The 19,287-nt window shown below is 37.7% G+C and overlaps 1 protein-coding gene across 1 annotated transcript; it reads left to right on the top strand.

The window, feature by feature from the left end:
- Positions 1–2,833: 2,833 nt before the first annotated feature.
- On the top strand, positions 2,834–18,212 carry LOC124278688. Its single transcript, XM_046714459.1, has 6 exons — positions 2,834–2,919; positions 3,837–4,352; positions 7,920–8,016; positions 13,518–13,637; positions 15,356–15,457; positions 17,134–18,212. The coding sequence occupies exons 1-6, from the start codon at positions 2,856–2,858 to the stop codon at positions 17,186–17,188; spliced, it is 954 nt and encodes a 317-aa protein (XP_046570415.1). The 5' UTR covers positions 2,834–2,855; the 3' UTR covers positions 17,189–18,212.
- Positions 18,213–19,287: the final 1,075 nt, after the last annotated feature.

Raw genomic sequence — 19,287 nt, 5'->3', positions numbered from 1 at the left:
AGAGTTGCGTCCCTTTGGGCATGCCAGAAACCTTTGGTTGTAGGTGGAATCCCAGTTCACACCAGTTATGTTTCTGAGTTTTGTCAAAACCTAGTCTGTCTCACATCCCCGAACCACATTATTTTCCCTAAATGAGGCAAGTCTAGATTTCACCAGATTCAGGCCTGAATCTCCCAACTCACTGGGGCTCCTTTTCATTTTAAATGGGTTTATTTGTTACTATCAAAATTATATATATATTCAGGGACTAAGCGTTAGTCTAGTCAAAACCATGGTCGTGCTCACCGAACTGTAAGGCATTAATCCGGCATTCAGCCCCATCAGGCTGACACATCGCGTACGCGTGTTATAACTGGAATATTGTTCCAAGCCGCCACTCACTTGAACCGAATATCTGTCACACATTGACGGCTAGACTAACGCTTAGTCTCTGAATACAATTTTGATTGTAACAAATAAACCCATTTAAATTGAAAAGGAGCCCCAGGGAGACCAGAGATTCAGACCTAAACCTGGAGAAATCTAGACTTGCTTCATTTAGGGCTTTAGCACTGCAGGGAGGGCTAGGTTGTAGGGAAAATAATATGGTTCAGGGATGTAAGACAGACTAATTGGCGGCAACTAACTACGCCTGACGATTACTCAATGCATCTGATGCATCACGATGCATCACACTAAAAATCTAAACTTGAAGATAACGATAAACCAAATGATTGTTTGATATTCGTTTGACATTACTCTACGGCATGGCTACGTATGTAGTACGGTGGGGGTCTCGAGTCAAGTTCATACGTATGTCTTATTCTCAGCGATTCGATTCGCAGAGCCCCGTCCCAAAGACGCATCAAAAACTCTGGCCCTGGCAACATACCCCTGCTCGTGTGTATCAGAAATATTACCCGTGAAGATCCGGGTTAGAACTGATCTTCAGTAACCCATGCTCGTCGTAAATTGTGACTGACGGGATCGGGTGGTCAGGCTCGCTGACACATGGCGTAGATCGATGCTCATGTTGATCACTTGATATAGCTGGAATTAGTTGGGAATTGGAAACTAAATCCACTATCGATTATCGGAGGATTGTGGTGAACGATTATCGATTATAATCGAAAAATATACATTTTTAATGTAATCACCAATTTTAACGGGTTTTCCCATTTTTCTTCTAATTAATGGGTTTTTTATAACTAATGCTGCCATGCAATGAAATGCTTGCATGCAAGAACGACAATGGAATTGTAATTAACAATAAAAGTGGTTAAAATTTTACAATATGCATAGCTTTTCGCTGTTGAGCGCATGTTTGTTCGTGAATATTCGTCAAATTTGATGGTTAGTTTACTTCATTCAAGGGTGTTATACAAAAACAACAAAATTCCGATTAATCGAAAATATGTTTTTAACAATCGATAATCATTTTTAATCCTTCTTTCGATCGATTTTCGATTATTTTCGATCATCGGAACACCACTAGCTGGAATATTGCTGAGTGGCGTAAAACTAAGCCCACTCACTCACTCAGTGATGTTACAAATCCCCAACATACCTCTCACATCAATCTGGCAAACCGTGATGTTGCCAACTACTGCTTATAAATAGCGGCGTAAAACTTATCGTTGATCCAAATTTCATTCACTCAAAATATGGAAACATTTACATGGCTCATTTAAAGAACAAAAATACGTAATGAAATAATGAGTAACCTTTCCAAAAATCCGTACAAGTGTAAAGTGAAAGATGACACGCACTTGTTTCCCCTGCGTAATGTCAAACCGAAGCGGAAGCGGCAAAAAGGCTGTCTGAATCACGTGACCATATAAATTACTATTTATAAGTGTCGCTGTTGATGAGGAGTGACATTGAGAAACAAACTGTCTTACTTTGAGACCAAACATGGCGGAGCGAATGCTGGTGGTCTAGTCTTCAACTGGCAGAGCTGAGGAAGGTCACGTACACTTAATCCTCATGCCAGTAAACTTTTCGGTTTACCTACTTGACTCGCAGGAACCAAAAATCACAATCATGAATTTAAACTTTTTAAAATATACTATATTTTTCCGATCGCTTTAATAGAGGCTTTTTCTGTTCATTTTGTCATTTCTTTTTATTTCATTTTTCAAAATAATTTTGTACAAAAAAATAAATGATGTTTATGCACTGACATTCGATAGATAATCTCTGGCAACTCCAAACAAAAATAACTTGATGATTTCATCAATATTCCAGCTCTAAGACGGCGGTCTGAAAATATTCGAAGCCTTGGCTAGACAATCCAGTGATTGACATCATGAGAATCGGACCAAAAGTAGTAACCATTCTTCCTTTCAAACGGATTTAGCAAGACTCATTTTCCCTCTAATCCATCGGATATCAAATCAAAATACTGAGCTTCACTAGCTTATTTTGTTTCACCTTTCTCAAGATACAGAGTACGAAATCATGAAACCATGAAGGTGTATCCAGACAAAAACTCTCGGATTAAAGAATGTATACAATTAAGAATTGGATATGGTCAAAATAAACATAAACACTCTGAAAATGTTACTGCTGATAAATAAAGTCGCCGAAACTCTGCCTACTTACGTCACCATCGAATAATAATTTTCTCTTTGTTTCATTTTAGTCACCATCTAACATACCTTCTTTTTTTATTTTTGCAATTAATTGTGAAAATGACAAGTAGATCTAATACTAAAAGTAGTTGTTGCCTATTGTTGGAATTTATAGCTGACCGCGGCGTGAAAAAAAGGTCATAGTGACCGCTCGTGTTTTCGTTGACGTCTGTACTTTTGATAATGACGTCATTCTATGACGTCACATAACTTCCGGTAGAATGAGTATACACATTCGGCATTATGCAAATCTTTCGCTTCGTGTGGAGTTTTGGCCCCTTAAGTGTTATCTATGTATTCCTTGTAGGTAGGTAATGAGATAGTGCTAGATATGTATGACTGTACATGTAACTAGGGTGCTTTACTGTATTTTAATTGTATCCAAACTATCTAGATCTACTGTTAGCGATTTTGGAAAAGATATTGATCTACCCAAAATGGCGACTTGGTCATTGTTTTGAATTCAGCTGAGGTTATGATATCGCCCTGCATGTTGAAACATATACAGAGCCTTTCGACAGTGTATATATTTCGTTGTGTGTATGAGTCGGCATTTAATATGTTGAACGTACAGTTTAAGCTTATTCCGAATTATTTTCAATCACGCATATCTCTCACCTGTTGTGGTCGATCATCCACAGTTATCTCGCTTCAGGTTTGTTCCCAAAACCTGTTTTCTTTGTCCAGTTCAAATGGTTTATAGCACTTCTTTCTGTTCCGAACCATCTGCCTTTTAGTCCCCGGAACGACTCCCTCGTGTACGGGAAGAGTTATCTCCCTTTAATTATCCTCATCAGAATGTTCTTTCACTGTAGTCATCCGTTACCTGCAGTCATTATTAAAAACTGTGGTTTCTACTAGGGAGATAGTCTGTCTCACTGTCCCTGAGCCACATTATTTCCCCTACTGCCAAGCCCTATCTAAATAAAGCAAGTCTACTCTAGATTTCCCCAGGTTCTGAATCTCTGGTCTCCTTGGGTCTCCTTTTCAATTTAAATGGGCTTGTTTGTTACTATCAAAATTATATATATTCAGACACTAAGCGTTAGTCTATTAGTGAGAGAGTGTGGTTTTAGACTATGTGTCATTCATCAGATACCATATGATAGAATGGTGTATAAACTACTGAATGATTGTAAATTTGTAATTCTTAAATTGATTTGATTATTTTTAGCTTTTGAGTTTTTCATATTCGTTGTCAAATGTTTATGAAAATTGTTTCAGTTGTCAAACGTGTTAGCACAGACTCTTCTCATGGTCTTAATGAAAACAAGCCTGAACTATCGCAAGTGGTGCACGATCTAGGTAAGCCGTCACGTTACCATGGGAAATCCTACAAAGAACTTCTTATCATATTTGGGATGGATAAAAATAAAAAGGGTGACCCAACACCGAAGGCGTCTCTCAAACAAGTGCACAATGGAGCGGATATCACAAAAGATCTTGCAGACAAAGATTATGATAGAGAGGATGGAAACAAGGTTAGGAGTCTTGGACAAGCTCAGCTGCCCAGAAAGTCACAGGAGGTCGTCAAGGCAAATTCGAACGAAATTGACGGTGTTAATGGCAAAAGACAGTTTCACGATGGACATGTTGACTTGGCGACTGGTCGGGAGTATACTGGTTTTTCTACAGTTAAAACTACAGACATGTTTGCTGGAAGCAGAAATGTTTCTCAGATTACGAAGGGAATGTCGTGGAAAGAAATTGAGAGACAGAAGTTTTCTCGCATGGTCAGAGGTGAGTACATGTATTTAAATGTTCTTTGTAGGTGAGTATATATAATGAGATATACTGTACAGGTGAATACGTGTATTGAAGTGTACTGTACAAGTGAGTACATGTATTAAAGTGTATTGTACAGGTGAGTACATGTATTGAAGTGTACTGTACTGTACAGGTGAGTACATGTATTAAAGGGAATTGTACAGGTGAGTACATGTATTGAAGTGTACTATACAGTGAGTACATCTATTGAAGTGTACTGTACAGGTGAGTACATGTATTGAAGTGTACTGTACAGTGAGTACATGTATTGAAGTGCACCGCACAGTGAGTACATGTATTGAAGTGTACTGTACAGGTGAGTACATGTATGGAAGTGCACCGTACAGTGAGTACATGTATTGAAGTGTACTGTACAGGTGAGTACATGTATTGAAGTGCACCGTACAGTGAGTACATGTATTGAAGTGTACTGTACAGGTGAGTACATGTATTGAAGTGCACCATACAGTGAGTACATGTATTAAACTAAAGTGTACTGTACAGTGAGTACATGTATTGAAGTGTACTGTACACTGAGAACATGTATTGAAGTGCACCATACAGTGAGTACATGTATTAAACTAAAGTGTACTGTACAGTGAGTACATGTATTGAAGTGCTCTGTACAGTGAGTACATGTATTGAAGTGCACCGTACAGTGAGTACATGTATTGAAGTGCTCTGTACAGTGAGTACATGTATTGAAGTGTACTGTACAGTGAGTACATGTATTGAAGTGTACTGTACAGGTGAGTACATGTATTGAAGTGTACACACTGTACTGTACAGTGAGAACATGTATTGAAGTGTACTGTACAGGTGAGTACATGTATTGAAGTGTACTGTACAGATGAGTACATGTATTGAAGTGCTTTGTACAGTGAGTACATGTATTGAAGTGCACCGTACAGTGAGTACATGTATGGAAGTGCACCATACAGTGAGTACATGTATTGAAGTGCACCATACAGTGAGTACATGTATTAAACTAAAGTGTACTGTACAGTGAGTACATGTATTGAAGTGTACTGTACAGGTGAGTACATGTATTGAAGTGCACCATACAGTGAGTACATGTATTAAACTAAAGTGTACTGTACAGTGAGTACATGTATTGAAGTGCTCTGTACACTGAGAACATGTATTGAAGTGCACCGTACAGTGAGTACATGTATTGAAGTGCTCTGTACAGTGAGTACATGTATTGAAGTGCTCTGTACAGTGAGTACATGTATTGAAGTGCACCGTACAGTGAGTACATGTATTGAAGTGCTCTGTACAGTGAGTACATGTATTGAAGTGCACTGTACAGGTGAGTATATGTATTGAAGTGCTCTGTACAGTGAGTACATGTATTGAAGTGCTCTGTACAGTGAGTAAATGTATTGAAGTGTACTGCACATGTGAGTATATGTATTGAAGTGCTCTGTACAGTGAGAACATGTATTGAAGTGATCTGTACAGTGAGTACATGTATTGAAGTGTACTGTACAGATGAGTACATGTATTGAAGTGCTCTGTAAAGTGAGAACATGTATTGAAGTGCACCATACAGTGAGTACATGTATTGAAGTGCACCGTACAGTGAGTACATGTATTGAAGTGCACCATACAGTGAGTACATGTATTGAAGTGTACTGTACATGTGAGTATATGTATTGAAGTGCTCTGTACAGTGAGAACATGTATTGAAGTGCTCTGTACAGTGAGTACATGTATTGAAGTGTACTGTACAGATGAGTACATGTATTGAAGTGCTCTGTACAGTGAGTACATGTATTGAAGTGCACCGTACAGTGAGTACATATATTGAAGTGCTCTGTACAGTGAGTACATGTATTGAAGTGCACTGTACAGTGAGAGTACATGTATTGAAGTGTACTGTACAGATGAGTACATGTATTGAAGTACATGAGTACATGTATTGAGGTGCACCGTAAAGTGAGTACATGTATTGAAGTGCACCATACAGTGAGTACATGTATTTAACTAAAGTGTACTGTACAGTGAGTACATGTATTGAAGTGCTCTGTACAGTCAGTACATGTATTAATTGAAGTGCTCTGTACACTGAGTACATGTATTGAAGTGCACCGTACAGTGAGTACATGTATTAATTGAAGTGCTCTGTACACTGAGTACATGTATTGAAGTGCACCGTACAGTGAGTACATGTATTGAAGTGCTCTGTACACTGAGTACATGTATTGAAGTGCTCTGTACAGTGAGAACATGTATTAAAGTGCTCTGTACAGTGAGTACATGTATTGAAGTGTACTGTACAGGTGAGTACATGTATTGAAGTGCTCTGTCCAGATGAGTACCTGTATTAATGTGTACTGTAAGTTTTGAAGTTTACAAGTGATTACATGTATTTTCTTTTGTCATTATACACGTTTTTTGAAATACCAAAGTGTCTGGGTGTGAAATCATGTGTAATAACTTAGTGACACTATGCAACATGAATAGAACCAATGACAGTTCTTCATCCTCAGGTTAAATCTAGGCATAGGGACATATATGAACATAATATTATTAAACCGTTTGTTACACAGTGTGATTAACAAAAAAGACCAAGAAATAAGAAATTTATATTACCAGATAAATCCATTTTTGTTGACACCTTAATGTGTTTCATTCTTTCTTGACCATGCAAAATTCCATGTTACCAGCGAACGTGTTAGCCTGATGTTTTATATGTAATAATTGGAGGTGTGTAACATTGTCAATACAGTTCAACCCCTTCAGAGCAATAACAATTACCTGTATTCAAACCACTGAACCATCCATCGTTACATGTTGCTGTTAGTTGGTTTCTGTGAACAATATATACCCTGAGTTCTCCGAACAGTACCGCAAATACACTAACAACTAGACTAATCCTCTCACAAATGTTTATGGGGTCCGAATTTTGTTGTTTGGGGTATATTTTTTATTCTTTGGGTTTGTATTTTAGTAGTAGTTGTTGTTGTAGTTGTTGTTGTATTTTAGTAGTAGTAGTTGTTGTTGTAGTTGTTGTATTTTAGTAGTAGTTGTTGTATTTTAGTAGTAGTTGTTGTAGTTGTATTTTAGTAGTAGTTGTATTTTAGTTGTAGTTGTTGTATTTTAGTAGTAGTAGTAGTTGTTGTATTTTAGTAGTAGTAGTAGTTATTGTATTTTAGTAGTAGTTGTTGTATTTTAGTAGTAGTTGTTGTATTTTAGTAGTAGTTGTTGTTGTAGTTGTATTTTAGTAGTAGTTGTATTTTAGTAGTAGTTGTTGTAGTTGTATTTAAGTAGTAGTTGTAGTTGTATTTTAGTAGTAGTAGTTGTTGTTGTTGTTGTTGTGAATCCACACTTACTCATCAGAAGAAGCGATTTAGGAATATGAAACATGTCTGATTGTACACGACTATGTCTAAACCGACCCCATACTGCCTGAGTACTGCTATTTCGTTTCAAAAGCGAACAGGCCTTACGGAAAACTATTTGAAGCGACGTAAAATCAGGTTTTAACTGCAGTGAGATGCTTGTTACAAGTTACATTGCACTTTTAATTTCCAGAGTCGCCGATGTTGCTTGGAGCAGGAGTTGGAGTATCAGGGAGTTTGATAGTCGCACTGATTGTGACCGCTATCTACTTGGTTCTCAAACGACGCAGGTAATTAAGAATAAGACAAGTTGTGCGGTGTGAGTTTGACATTATTTGTCAAGTTTTTGTGATTGTGAGAGGTGAGGTGAAGTGAGGTGAAATTGGGCTTAACGTCGCGCTGGAGAATATTTCGCTCATATGACGACGTGCATGCGTGTGTATGTGTAGGATTGTGAGAGGAAGGTAATCACGAATAAAGAGACGTTCAGCACGAGTATTGTGTGGACACAATACTGTGGACAGGAGATGCGTCATAGTCATTACATTTCCCAATGGAGGTTCGTTCTGATCACAAAATGTTGGTTTTGTGTTATCTCGAATTTACAGCTGATCAGTAATCTATCCAAGGCCTAAACGCCGACTAAATGAGGACTGGATGATTATGATGTGTCTTGGCTGATTGTATGACATCGTACCTAGTTAATATGGGTTGCCATCTAGTGAACCCCAAGTTTTATTGGCACTGACAAAACACATATAGCTGTAACATTGCTGGTTGCGGCGTAAAACAATACTCAGTCACTAAAATCGAATTGTCCAATGAAATATGAGTATATTGTAGACTGTTGTGAATTTCAAGGAGAACAGAACGGATCATCTCAGTTCGTTATATATCCTCGAGCAGTCTTGTTACCTGAGATGACATGTCGATAAATTTGGCACTGGCGTTAGGTAACTGAACAGAGACGATTGAATAATACAATGACGCGAGGTGTTTGTTATAAGAGTATAGATGTTAGCTACCATAACAACTTGTAAACGTTGGCACCAGTTGTGAAATGTTGCACTGGAGAAGATTATTAAGGGACCTTCTGCCTTCACGGTGTCTTTCCAAAAGTTAGACGTCCTAAAAGTTAGACGCGTTAAAACAACAAAGGTTATGGCTGGTTGCACTGAGGTTCACTACACTGTTACCTTCGTTAATTAATGGACTGGTCCAAATGTTCTAATCCAAACACAAAGAGAAGAGATTATGGATAATGACAATGACTTTATTTTATATTGTTTATGTTGGAAAAACAATGTTAGGAAGGAAGTAACTCCATTAGATTGTGTAAACACACTGTGCACGAAGGCAAGGTCACTAAGGGAAGGTCAAGGTAACCCACTAGAGGTTGTGAATGAAATAGCTCATGAGGTCGCGCACGTGCTAATTGATTCTGCACGAAAAACATTTGGCGATATTCCTTATAAGGCTAATACCACTACTCGTAGTAAAACGAATGCTTTCTATAAGCCATGGTTTGGATCAGATTGTAAGAAGAAACGCAAGTCATTTTTCAAAGCAAAATATGTCTATTATAAGAACAAAACCGATCATAATAAAACTCTTTTCCGTAAAGCAAGTAAAGAGTATAAGAAAACAATGAATAAGTATATAAAGAAAGAAAATAATTTTATTAGAAAACAGTTACGCGAAACTCAGCATTTATCTCCAAAACACTATTGGAGATTATTGAAAGGAAAACAGAAAGAAGACAGTTGCCCTATCTCATTAGATGAATTCTATGATTATTTTAAAATGTTAACGAAAGTACCATTAACGATGATGTGGACAGGGATGGAATGTCAGACCCCCCAAATTATGATGTTAGTGTACTCAATGATGAAATAACCTCAAATGAAATCGTCGTTGCCCTTCAAAAACTGAAGAAAAACAAGACGCCTGGCTTAGACTTAATTTCAAATGAGCACTTATCTTCAGCCTTACCAAAACTGCTACCATTTTATGTTGAATATTTTAACGCTGTACTTCAGACTGGAATTTTGCCCGAAGCATGGCTTACTGGTACTATCAAACCTATCTATAAGAAAACTGGTAATCGTACGGACCCGGCTTCATATAGACCAATCTCTATCTTAAGCTGCTTTGGTAAACTTTTTACTAGCATCCTAAACGAGAGATTAAATAAATTTTGTGATGATAACGATATAATATCGCATGTCCAATCCGGTTTCCGAAAAGGCTTCTCCACAACAGATAATGTGTTTATTATTCATAATTTGTTAAATCATTTGAAGAAATGTAAAAAGAAACTCTTTTGTGCCTTTATTGATTTTTCTAAAGCATTTGATAAGGTTTGGAGAACTGGACTGTGGACCAAATTAAGACAAACTGGTATCAAGGGTAAAATACTGACTTTAATACAAAATATGTATAATGATATAAAATCTTGCGTTATGGTAGAATCTGCAAGATCAGATTTCTTTTATTGTCTTTCAGGAGTTAGACAAGGAGAAAACTTGTCCCCTCTTTTATTTTCTTTATTTCTAAATGACTTAGAATCCCATTTAGAAGAACAAGCATGTGTCGGTATTGAATTAAAACAAATAATGATGAGTTTATTATTTATCTAAAATTGCTAGTTCTACTTTACGCTGACGATACAGTCCTCTTAGCTGAAACTCATGATGATTTACAACATACACTGAATAAATTCGCTGTATATTGCGACATATGGAAACTTAAAGTAAATATTAGTAAAACTAATATTATTGTTTTTGGTTCCGGACCTGCAGCTAGTTATAAGAAATCGTTTACACTATATGATGATAGAATAGAAGTTGTAGACACTTATAAATATCTGGGAACTCTACTACACAGAAATGGTTGTATGAATTTTGCTGTTAAACACATAGCCGATCTTGGTATGAAGGCATCAATAGCGTTACTAAAACGTGCCAGAAATGTTAAGTTACCACTGGACCTGCTCCTTTCTGCATTTGATAGATTAGTATTACCAATATTGATGTATGGATGTGAAATATGGGGACATGAGAAGACTGACATGATAGAAAGAGTACATCTAAAATTTCTTAAATTAGCAATTGGTTTAAAATATAACACCCCTAATTTCATGGTGTACGGGGGAGCTTGGTAGGGAACCTATTCAGCTTCAAATTTCGAAACGACTAATCTCGTACTGGTGTAAATTGACATTATCACATCCAAATAACAAAATAGCAACTTTCATTCTTCAATATATTACTAAACAAAACAAAACATCGAATAACTATGTCTGGCTAAGTCATATTAAACATATTCTCTGTAGGTGCGGATTGCCTGACGTTTTTGACAACCCTCATCTATACTCAAATTCATGGATCATTTCAAATGTTGAATCTATCTTAAAGGACCAATTTTACAATCATGGACGAGCGATATGCAAAACTCCTCTAAAGGAATATACTATAAAGTTCTGAAGCGCTCTCCAAACTTCGAACAATACCTACTTCTCTCAGATGCTATTTCTAAACCGATCCTAAAATTTAGAACATGCAACCATAAACTCCCCATAGAAACAGAGAGATGGCAAAATATACCAAAAGAACACAGAGTTTGTAACTTATGTGACTCACATTTGATCGGAGATGAGTTCCACTATTTGTTTAAATGTAATTATTTTGCAGACATACGTAAATCGTTGTTAAAAGAACCTTATAGTTCCTGGCCAAATTTATCGAAATTCCGTCAACTGTTTTCAAGTAAAATTTCTACCCTTAAAAATGTATCCAAGTTCATCAAGATTGTTTGCAAACACTTTAATTGATGCATCATTTAGTCATCTTGTTGTACATATTGTATGTAACATACCTCTTTGTTATACTCATGTACCACCGATGGTGGATTATTTTGAGTAATAAACGTGTGATGATGATGATGTTAATGTAAACTCAAAAACATAAAAAACATATAATCCTGTTTTGATCAAGGTGAACATCGTAAAAAACAAGCATGCAAAATCTCTGATCCTAGTAAGAATATTTTTGTGTTTCTTATTTGCTAACATATTTATTTTCTGGCTCTAAAATGCTTTTAAATTGTCTGTACAGCTTATACCTTAAACTTTCTTCAATTATACTATTACATGACTGTATATGCATGTCAACTGCAACTTGTTTAACCATTTGAAGAAACTGGGATTCATTACCAACACCTTGAAAAAAAAAAACATAACCAACTCCATATGAAAACAATAAATTACGCACAGATGAAACATAGTTATCATAACCACAATTATCGTAATACATTAGCATATCATGAGATTCTTTTTGGAATTCTTTGTTGATGCATATTTACAAGTTTAAGCCAGTATTTTATGAAACGCCGTTGTGCATTTATATACATTGGGTAACGTCCACATTCACCATAAACAATTACATTTGGTGTTTGGGGACCAACATTTAAGGACTTGTTACATGCAGATAAATGTACATTTTCAATCTTATAAAATTTATTGATACCCCATACTTCGGCGCCATACAAAAGGATTGGTTGAATTTGGGTATCAAATATTTTGAAAAATACAGAATAGTCAACATTATCTAATTTATATAAGTGGTGTAGTACTTCTAGAAGTGCCCTTTTACCCTGAGATGATAAATCTAATATACATTTATTGAAATAACTTACAAGAAAATGAAAAAGGAATACCTAGATATCTATATGAATCAACTGTTAAAGACACGTTCACCTTTATAAAACCATTTCTCGCTAAGGGTATACCTCTTCTAAAAACAACAATTTGAGTTTTCTCTAGATTAACTGTCAACATTAGTATTCTGATCAAAGTATTTCTGTACAAATATGAAAACCATCTCGTTAGTGTATGGGACAGGTTCATTATATCAGTGGGTAAGACTAGGTTGTAATCACAGTCACGCCTGATTGATTTGTCTGACAATTGGGATGTATGACTTTTGGGACGTCTAACTTTTGGGAGTAAACCATACTCAGTCCAGGGTAGGGGGAGGTACGAGGTTTTGGTGTGATTTTCAACATAATGATTTATTAATTTTTGCCTGGCGCAAATTCTTACCCTGACTATGTCAAAACAGGTTTATTTTATGAGTGAGCCCTTTCCCATATAGCTGTGCAACCCGTTGTTTTCCTAAAAGCCCTTTGTCTCTCATTTTCGAAAAAGATTTGCGTCCCCTTCTTTCCAGATAGCTGTGTGTACCCATTTTCCAGATAGCTCAATGTCCCTGTTTTTTTCCCAAATATCTGTCAGGGCTCGATTTAAGAGATGTCAACCTACTTGCACCAGGTGCAACCTAAGATAAAAACCTAGTTGCACCAGCCAAATTCCAGTTGCACTGCTTTAATTGCAATATGTAATGTAAGAAATATGGTATTGAATTATGTAGATGTTTTATTGAGAGTTTACCCACTCAAAACTTGAGTTGCACCAGGTGCAAGTTCAGCTAATAGCTAGATTGCACTTTGTAATATTGGGTTGCACCAAATACTAAATCGAGCCCTGTCTGTGCGTTCCCCTTTGCCAGATTGCTGTGCGTTCATCTTTTACAAATACTTGTGTGTCCTTAAGCTTACAGTTTGTCGATCATTTGTGAATCTGTATGCCAGTGCAGATTCCGGAATGGTTTTAAATTAATCAGGATCCCCATCCACAAATGTTACGAGCTATCGTAACTGTAGTTTGACATAGACTTACGAATGACGTAGAGATACGACCGCTTTGTAGCACCTTGAATGTTTTCTGTTGAAGGACTCGATGTACGAAGCTACAGGAAGTGAGTTTTGGTACACCCAAAGAGGAGAAACCTATATACATCAAACTATCACAACTACATCGACCTAAACGTAGCCCCAACTATGTCGTCACAGTGTAAGTAATTGACCGTTCTTCCATGATCCGGACCCGTGAAGGTCCGGGTTAGAATATTGGCCTTCAGTTACCCATGCTTGTCGTAAGAGGCGACTAACGGGATCGGTAGGTCAAGCTCGCTGGCTTGGTTGACACATGTCATCGGTTCCCAATTGCGCAGATCGATGCTCATGCTGTTGACCACTGGATTGCTGGTCCAGACTCGATTATTTACAGACTCGATTTATTCTCAGAATATTGCTGAGTGCGGCGTAAAACTAAACTCACTCACTCTCCCATGATCCGGGATTTGAATAGGTATTCAGCCAATTATGCTGGTCGTGAAAGGCCGCTAAATGGATCGGGTTCAGGTTCTGTTACTTTGTTAATTGGGGACAGAGAGGTAGCCTTGTGGTTAAAGCGTTCGCTCGTCTGGGTTCGATTCTCCACATGGGCACAATGTGTGAAGCCCATTTCTGGTGCCCCCGCCGTGATATTGCTGGAATATTGCTAAAAGCGGCGTAAAATCAAACTCACTCAGTCAGTACTTTGTTAATTGCTTGTCATCGTTATCCGACGGCATGGAACGTTGCGTACGATCGTACATACACATGTATATGGATTTAGTATTTACACGAGTGAGAGAACGTTGTTTTACGCCGCAGTCAGCAATGATGAAGGCCTGTGAATTATGTGCTTGACAGCGTGACAAACGACGTGTACGTGACATATGATGAGAAGGGCACAGATACATGTTGTTTCATTCCCTACTCAACTATGATCATATGACAGCTGACTGTTTCTGCCTGAACCATGACACACAAGATAAATTATATCATTCGTCTCTTACAAACCGAAACATGAGTCTCATTAACCTATTCAGACAATGACCTACTTCTCAGCGGATCCGAATTTACTCGTGTGAAATTGAAAATAGACATCACAAACAACTATGGTTACACTGAATTCCAATTCCTTGTTTCAAAAGAAAATGGCATTTACAAATGAAGTTTAATTCTAAACTTTAATTACATCGTATTTCTATATTTTATTGCGAGGTTTAGGCAGCATGACCTTAACTAAGACGTCACAGACTGTCCCTGTTTGATGAGGTCATAAAATGATTCACAATGCATCTGGCTCACTGGTTACACCTGTTATGTGTTTTTTTGCGTTTATTCAGTGTAGTTCTGTAACGCACAATGTGATTGATATAATATCAAGTCCGTACCAGACCGCCCAACTTTTCTAGCGGCCCAGCCTCGTTTTGAGATTTCCACGATTTCCAGGGCTCCGTTTGTCAGAGCTCGCTGTACGACAGAGCACGCTGCACGACGTGTTTGCAAGGATTAGAAGGAGCGTAGTGTTGCAATACAAAGGTGCTTAGATGTATCCAATAATAATCATTAATAATTATGTATCCAGTTAAATGAATTGGTCTCATAATTCTGGACTGGTTATTGTACTAAGTTGCGCAACAGGACGGGACCCAGTTAACAGGAAACGAGACTGTTGTGTAATCAATGTTTTGACTTGGTCAGTGGGGCTGCCCCCGGAATCCCCACGACGTGGTGTTTTGGCAAATCATGATAAAAAACGATCAACTGTAACAGCGAAAGATTTTCATGATGACATCGACATTGTGATGAGGTATGGTGTAACACATTTTCTAATATACTTCATGCTGAGAAAATGAGCTGAAACTGAAGTTTTATATTCTCACCTTTTCGTGGTTTCAGATTGGATGAGTCCAACTTCTCTGTCGACAGTGACGTCAGTTCCGAGGAAGAACTGTTTGATCTGTCAGCTGTCGCGGGTGGGAGTCCATGCAAGAAAAACAAGTGGGTGTTTCTCCTATTGTGTAGACTAAAGTTTATTCTTTGAATATATATAATTTTGATAATCTAGACTTGCTTCATTTAGGGCTTTAGTTTGTGGGGAGGGCTAGGCAGTAGAGAAAATAATCTGGTTCAGGGACTGTGAGACAGACTACTTGTGGTGCATTTAGATTTGGAATCCGAACATACACTACTCACATACACAAAAATTCACAACTTTACTTAAACGTAGATTTATAATTTGAAATTGTATCCATTTAAAACTGGATAGATAATAATATGGTAACCCCTCATTAGGCAAACAGTCACTTTAATCTAACCTTATGCACCTGATACATGAGTAACCATAAAAATGGTTTTCATGGCACCAATCAACCATTTTGCAAATCATGGAACGAGTCAGTGACAAGTACACAACACCTGTCAAAAGCAGGTATGGGTTCCATAAGATGAAATGACATACTGAAGCCTAGGATCCATGCTTCCAATAAACTTAGATATTTAAACCAAATTTGACCCCACATCATAGTTTTCTTTTGAATCCATAATTTGATCCTTAGCAAAGTGTGAATACTATATTTAGCACCAGTGTGGATGAATGGAACTTCAAATTTGAAAACTTTGTAAAACGGGCATTTGAGATAAACACGGTTATATCCCATGATAATTTTGTTTGGGCACGAAAATATTCTTGTTTCTCATAACCGCCCGACCCAAAAACATCGATCCTACCCTAAGTGAGTGAGTATGGTTTTACGCCGCTTTTTAGCAATATCATGGCGGGGGACACCAAAAATGGGCTTCACGCATTGTACCCATGTGGGGAATCGGACACGGGTTTTCGGCATGACGAGCGAACGCTCTAACCACTTGGATACCATACCGCCCCGACCCTAACTTTTTTATATTTTCTACACTAGAAAAAATGCAACTTTGACTCTCAAAATGTGCATAAATTTTCACACTTCTAAGTTTTGGACATTAAATAAAATGTACAAATAAAATCCGCCCGCACGACCCATATTTTTTGGAAAAAGTGATGAGAAACAAGAATATTTGTTTATGTGGCCTAAACTGCCGGGCAATGGAAAGTGTACAGCCATATTTGATGGTGGCTAAAAATGACACAGAAAGGGTTATTCAATGGTGGTATGGGTACCATAGCTGTATTTGATGCAGGTACCAAAGCTCTGGCCAGTTTGAAAGTTATTTTAGCAAATGATGTCAGTCTAGTAACGCTTTGATAACACTTGTAATAATTTAGTTTCTTTTGCCAGGCAAACTATATAAGCCTTAATATGCAAGATACCTTAAATTAGGCGATTAAGTTACGTGGGTTACGTCACGGTAGGATGTCGTAAATATTCCTTCAAAAAGGTTTATGATAATCTCGTAACCGAAATACTCGAGTTGGATTTATGTCATATGGTGCTAGATAGCCCTTTTCATGTTCGTGTCGACCAATCTAGCAGGGAGATACAGGTGCAGAATTAGTCCCCACTAGCTTACGTTTATCGTAACGCTGACTATAACTCATCTGTCAGTGTCACCATGACATCAGCCTTTAGTTTGCCTCCCCAAGTTTTGATCGGTGGCCGCGATATAGCTGAATATTGTTGACTGCAGGGTTTACCAGATTACGTTCAATATTTTCTCACAATCGTATCTCATCTTTACAGTTTGAATACGTTCAACATGACGTCAACGCCGAAGAAAGACAACCGCTTCACGTGATGACGAATGTTCCGGTGGCGCTGATGCATATGAGATTTTTTCAGATAACAGGAACAGTTAGCCCATTGTTAATAGGATGATCACAGTGTATAAAGTTTTAAAGACAGAACGGAGATACGGACTGAACCAGTTAGTGCTTAATGAGAGTAGCATCATCGGTTACGGCTTTTCTGGGAAGACATTTTCCACCCGGGCCCTCTCTGCAACGTCCATGTTATACGTGTTTGCCCACTCTATATACAGCTACGTTCGTCCACCTGTGAACAAACCACCTGTTGATGTTCATGGGTAACGGGGGAGATAGTGCGCACATTGATGGTGGCGGTACACGCAGACCCGTATCCCTTTACTTTAAAGTCATGAAAAGAGATTAAGAGTGAATTGGTTCAGTTATTTTAACAAAAGAGAACATGTTATCGTGATGCGATCATTTACTCAAAATGCCCGCTGCCCAGTCTACTTGCTAAACAACCACGATTAACGGTACCTTCCCATTAAGACTACTCCCAGTTTGACTACTCATGAACATAAACATATAATGGAGCACCCCTACACTTAATAATGTACTCTACCTGTATAGGGGATTACTCCCAGGTTGTCTTCTCTTTGAAATAAGGGAGACTCCCAGGACCTACCTATAATGATTAGAAGCCAAGTGAATCGGGGATCTTGTGATCATTCATTGTTTGTTTTGATATTTGGAGATAACTCCTCTACTCGGATTAAAACTTTGTAAACTTATAGTACAGGTTGTTTGTGTTGAAAATTGGACATAATCACTCCAACTTCCATTCAAACTATTAACTGTAGAACGCAAAGATATTCTCAATCATTTTACCGGTCATTATAACGAAGACGTTATTCACTACCTTTTTACATGTCGGAACTATCAAAATTTAAGAACTGTGTATTTGTATATTCAACGATACGAAGTAAAAACTACTTTATACGGTAACGGCGCATTGAATAACTCAACAAATAGTAGCATTCTCAACTCATTACACCAGTTCATTTCTAAAAGTAACCGCTTCCAATGATTATCATCTCTACATATATATACTCAATGTAAGACAAGTTTTATATAACTTGATTCTCTGCGGCAGCTCATTTCGTTGCTAGACATAACCAACATATTTATTATTTATCTGTTATTATTATCTCAGTATTATTCTTTTGTTGTCAAATTGTTCCAATTATATATCCTGCTATTGGAACAATGTGCCGGAGCGGCGTTTATATAAGCCACTGGGCTTGTTCGCCTATCCAGGCTTCTGCTTTAACGGAATAAAAATGTGTTTAAACCATATTAAAGTACCAGAGTTTAATTGAGCTGTCAACGGCGGACCTATCACAGTGTTTACAAAGTCCGTGTTGCTTGTGCTGCCCATAGTTCCAAATATTATACAGCACAATAACTATGTAGTGCATATGATATATAGTGTAACTCAGTATAATATTATGAGTATACTTGAACTCTTCCACAACAATGACCTATATAATTAGTTGAATAAATATTGTATGAAACTGGTACAAATATAATCGCTGGTGGAACAGTCTACCTGGGGGGGGGGAGAGAGCTTGTAATTAAAAAACAATCGACTGGAACAGGTTGTGTATTGGGTAGTCAAACTGGGAGTAGATCTAGTCATAATGGTAATAAACCCGATTAACCAGTGTATATATCCTGGATCAGTAGCCTCGTTTGGAGTCCAATTCAAATAGCACAACGCCAAATATAGCTGTCCAATATATTTACTCTCGCCAGCGAGAGACGTCCTGTGATGTGTTGGAGCTGATGTCGTCACTTCTGACACGTTGTTGTGGTGGGGAATGGGTCCAGTGTAATAGCAAAATAGAAACGAGGTCTAAGATGCTTTGTAATTTCAGGATATCTCGTCTCCGGTTTTGATCATAAAAGTGTGTTAAGTTTATTGATAAGTGAGAATAATCTTGACTGAGTTGAGTCACTTCGAATATGAAGCATATAGTATTGTAAATAGGATCGACTTGGGTAGCCTAGTAGTTAAAGCGTTCTCTCGTCACGCCGAAGACCCGGGTTCGATTCCCCACATGAGTACAATGTGAGAAGCGCATTTCTG

The sequence above is a fragment of the Haliotis rubra genome, unplaced genomic scaffold (assembly GCF_003918875.1).
Source record: "Haliotis rubra isolate DU_JTF1 unplaced genomic scaffold, ASM391887v1 Scf240, whole genome shotgun sequence".
NCBI classification, from domain to species: Eukaryota; Metazoa; Mollusca; class Gastropoda; order Lepetellida; family Haliotidae; genus Haliotis; species Haliotis rubra.
The sequence above is the reverse complement of the archived record's forward strand: the minus strand, read 5'-3'. Positions and strand labels throughout refer to the sequence as shown.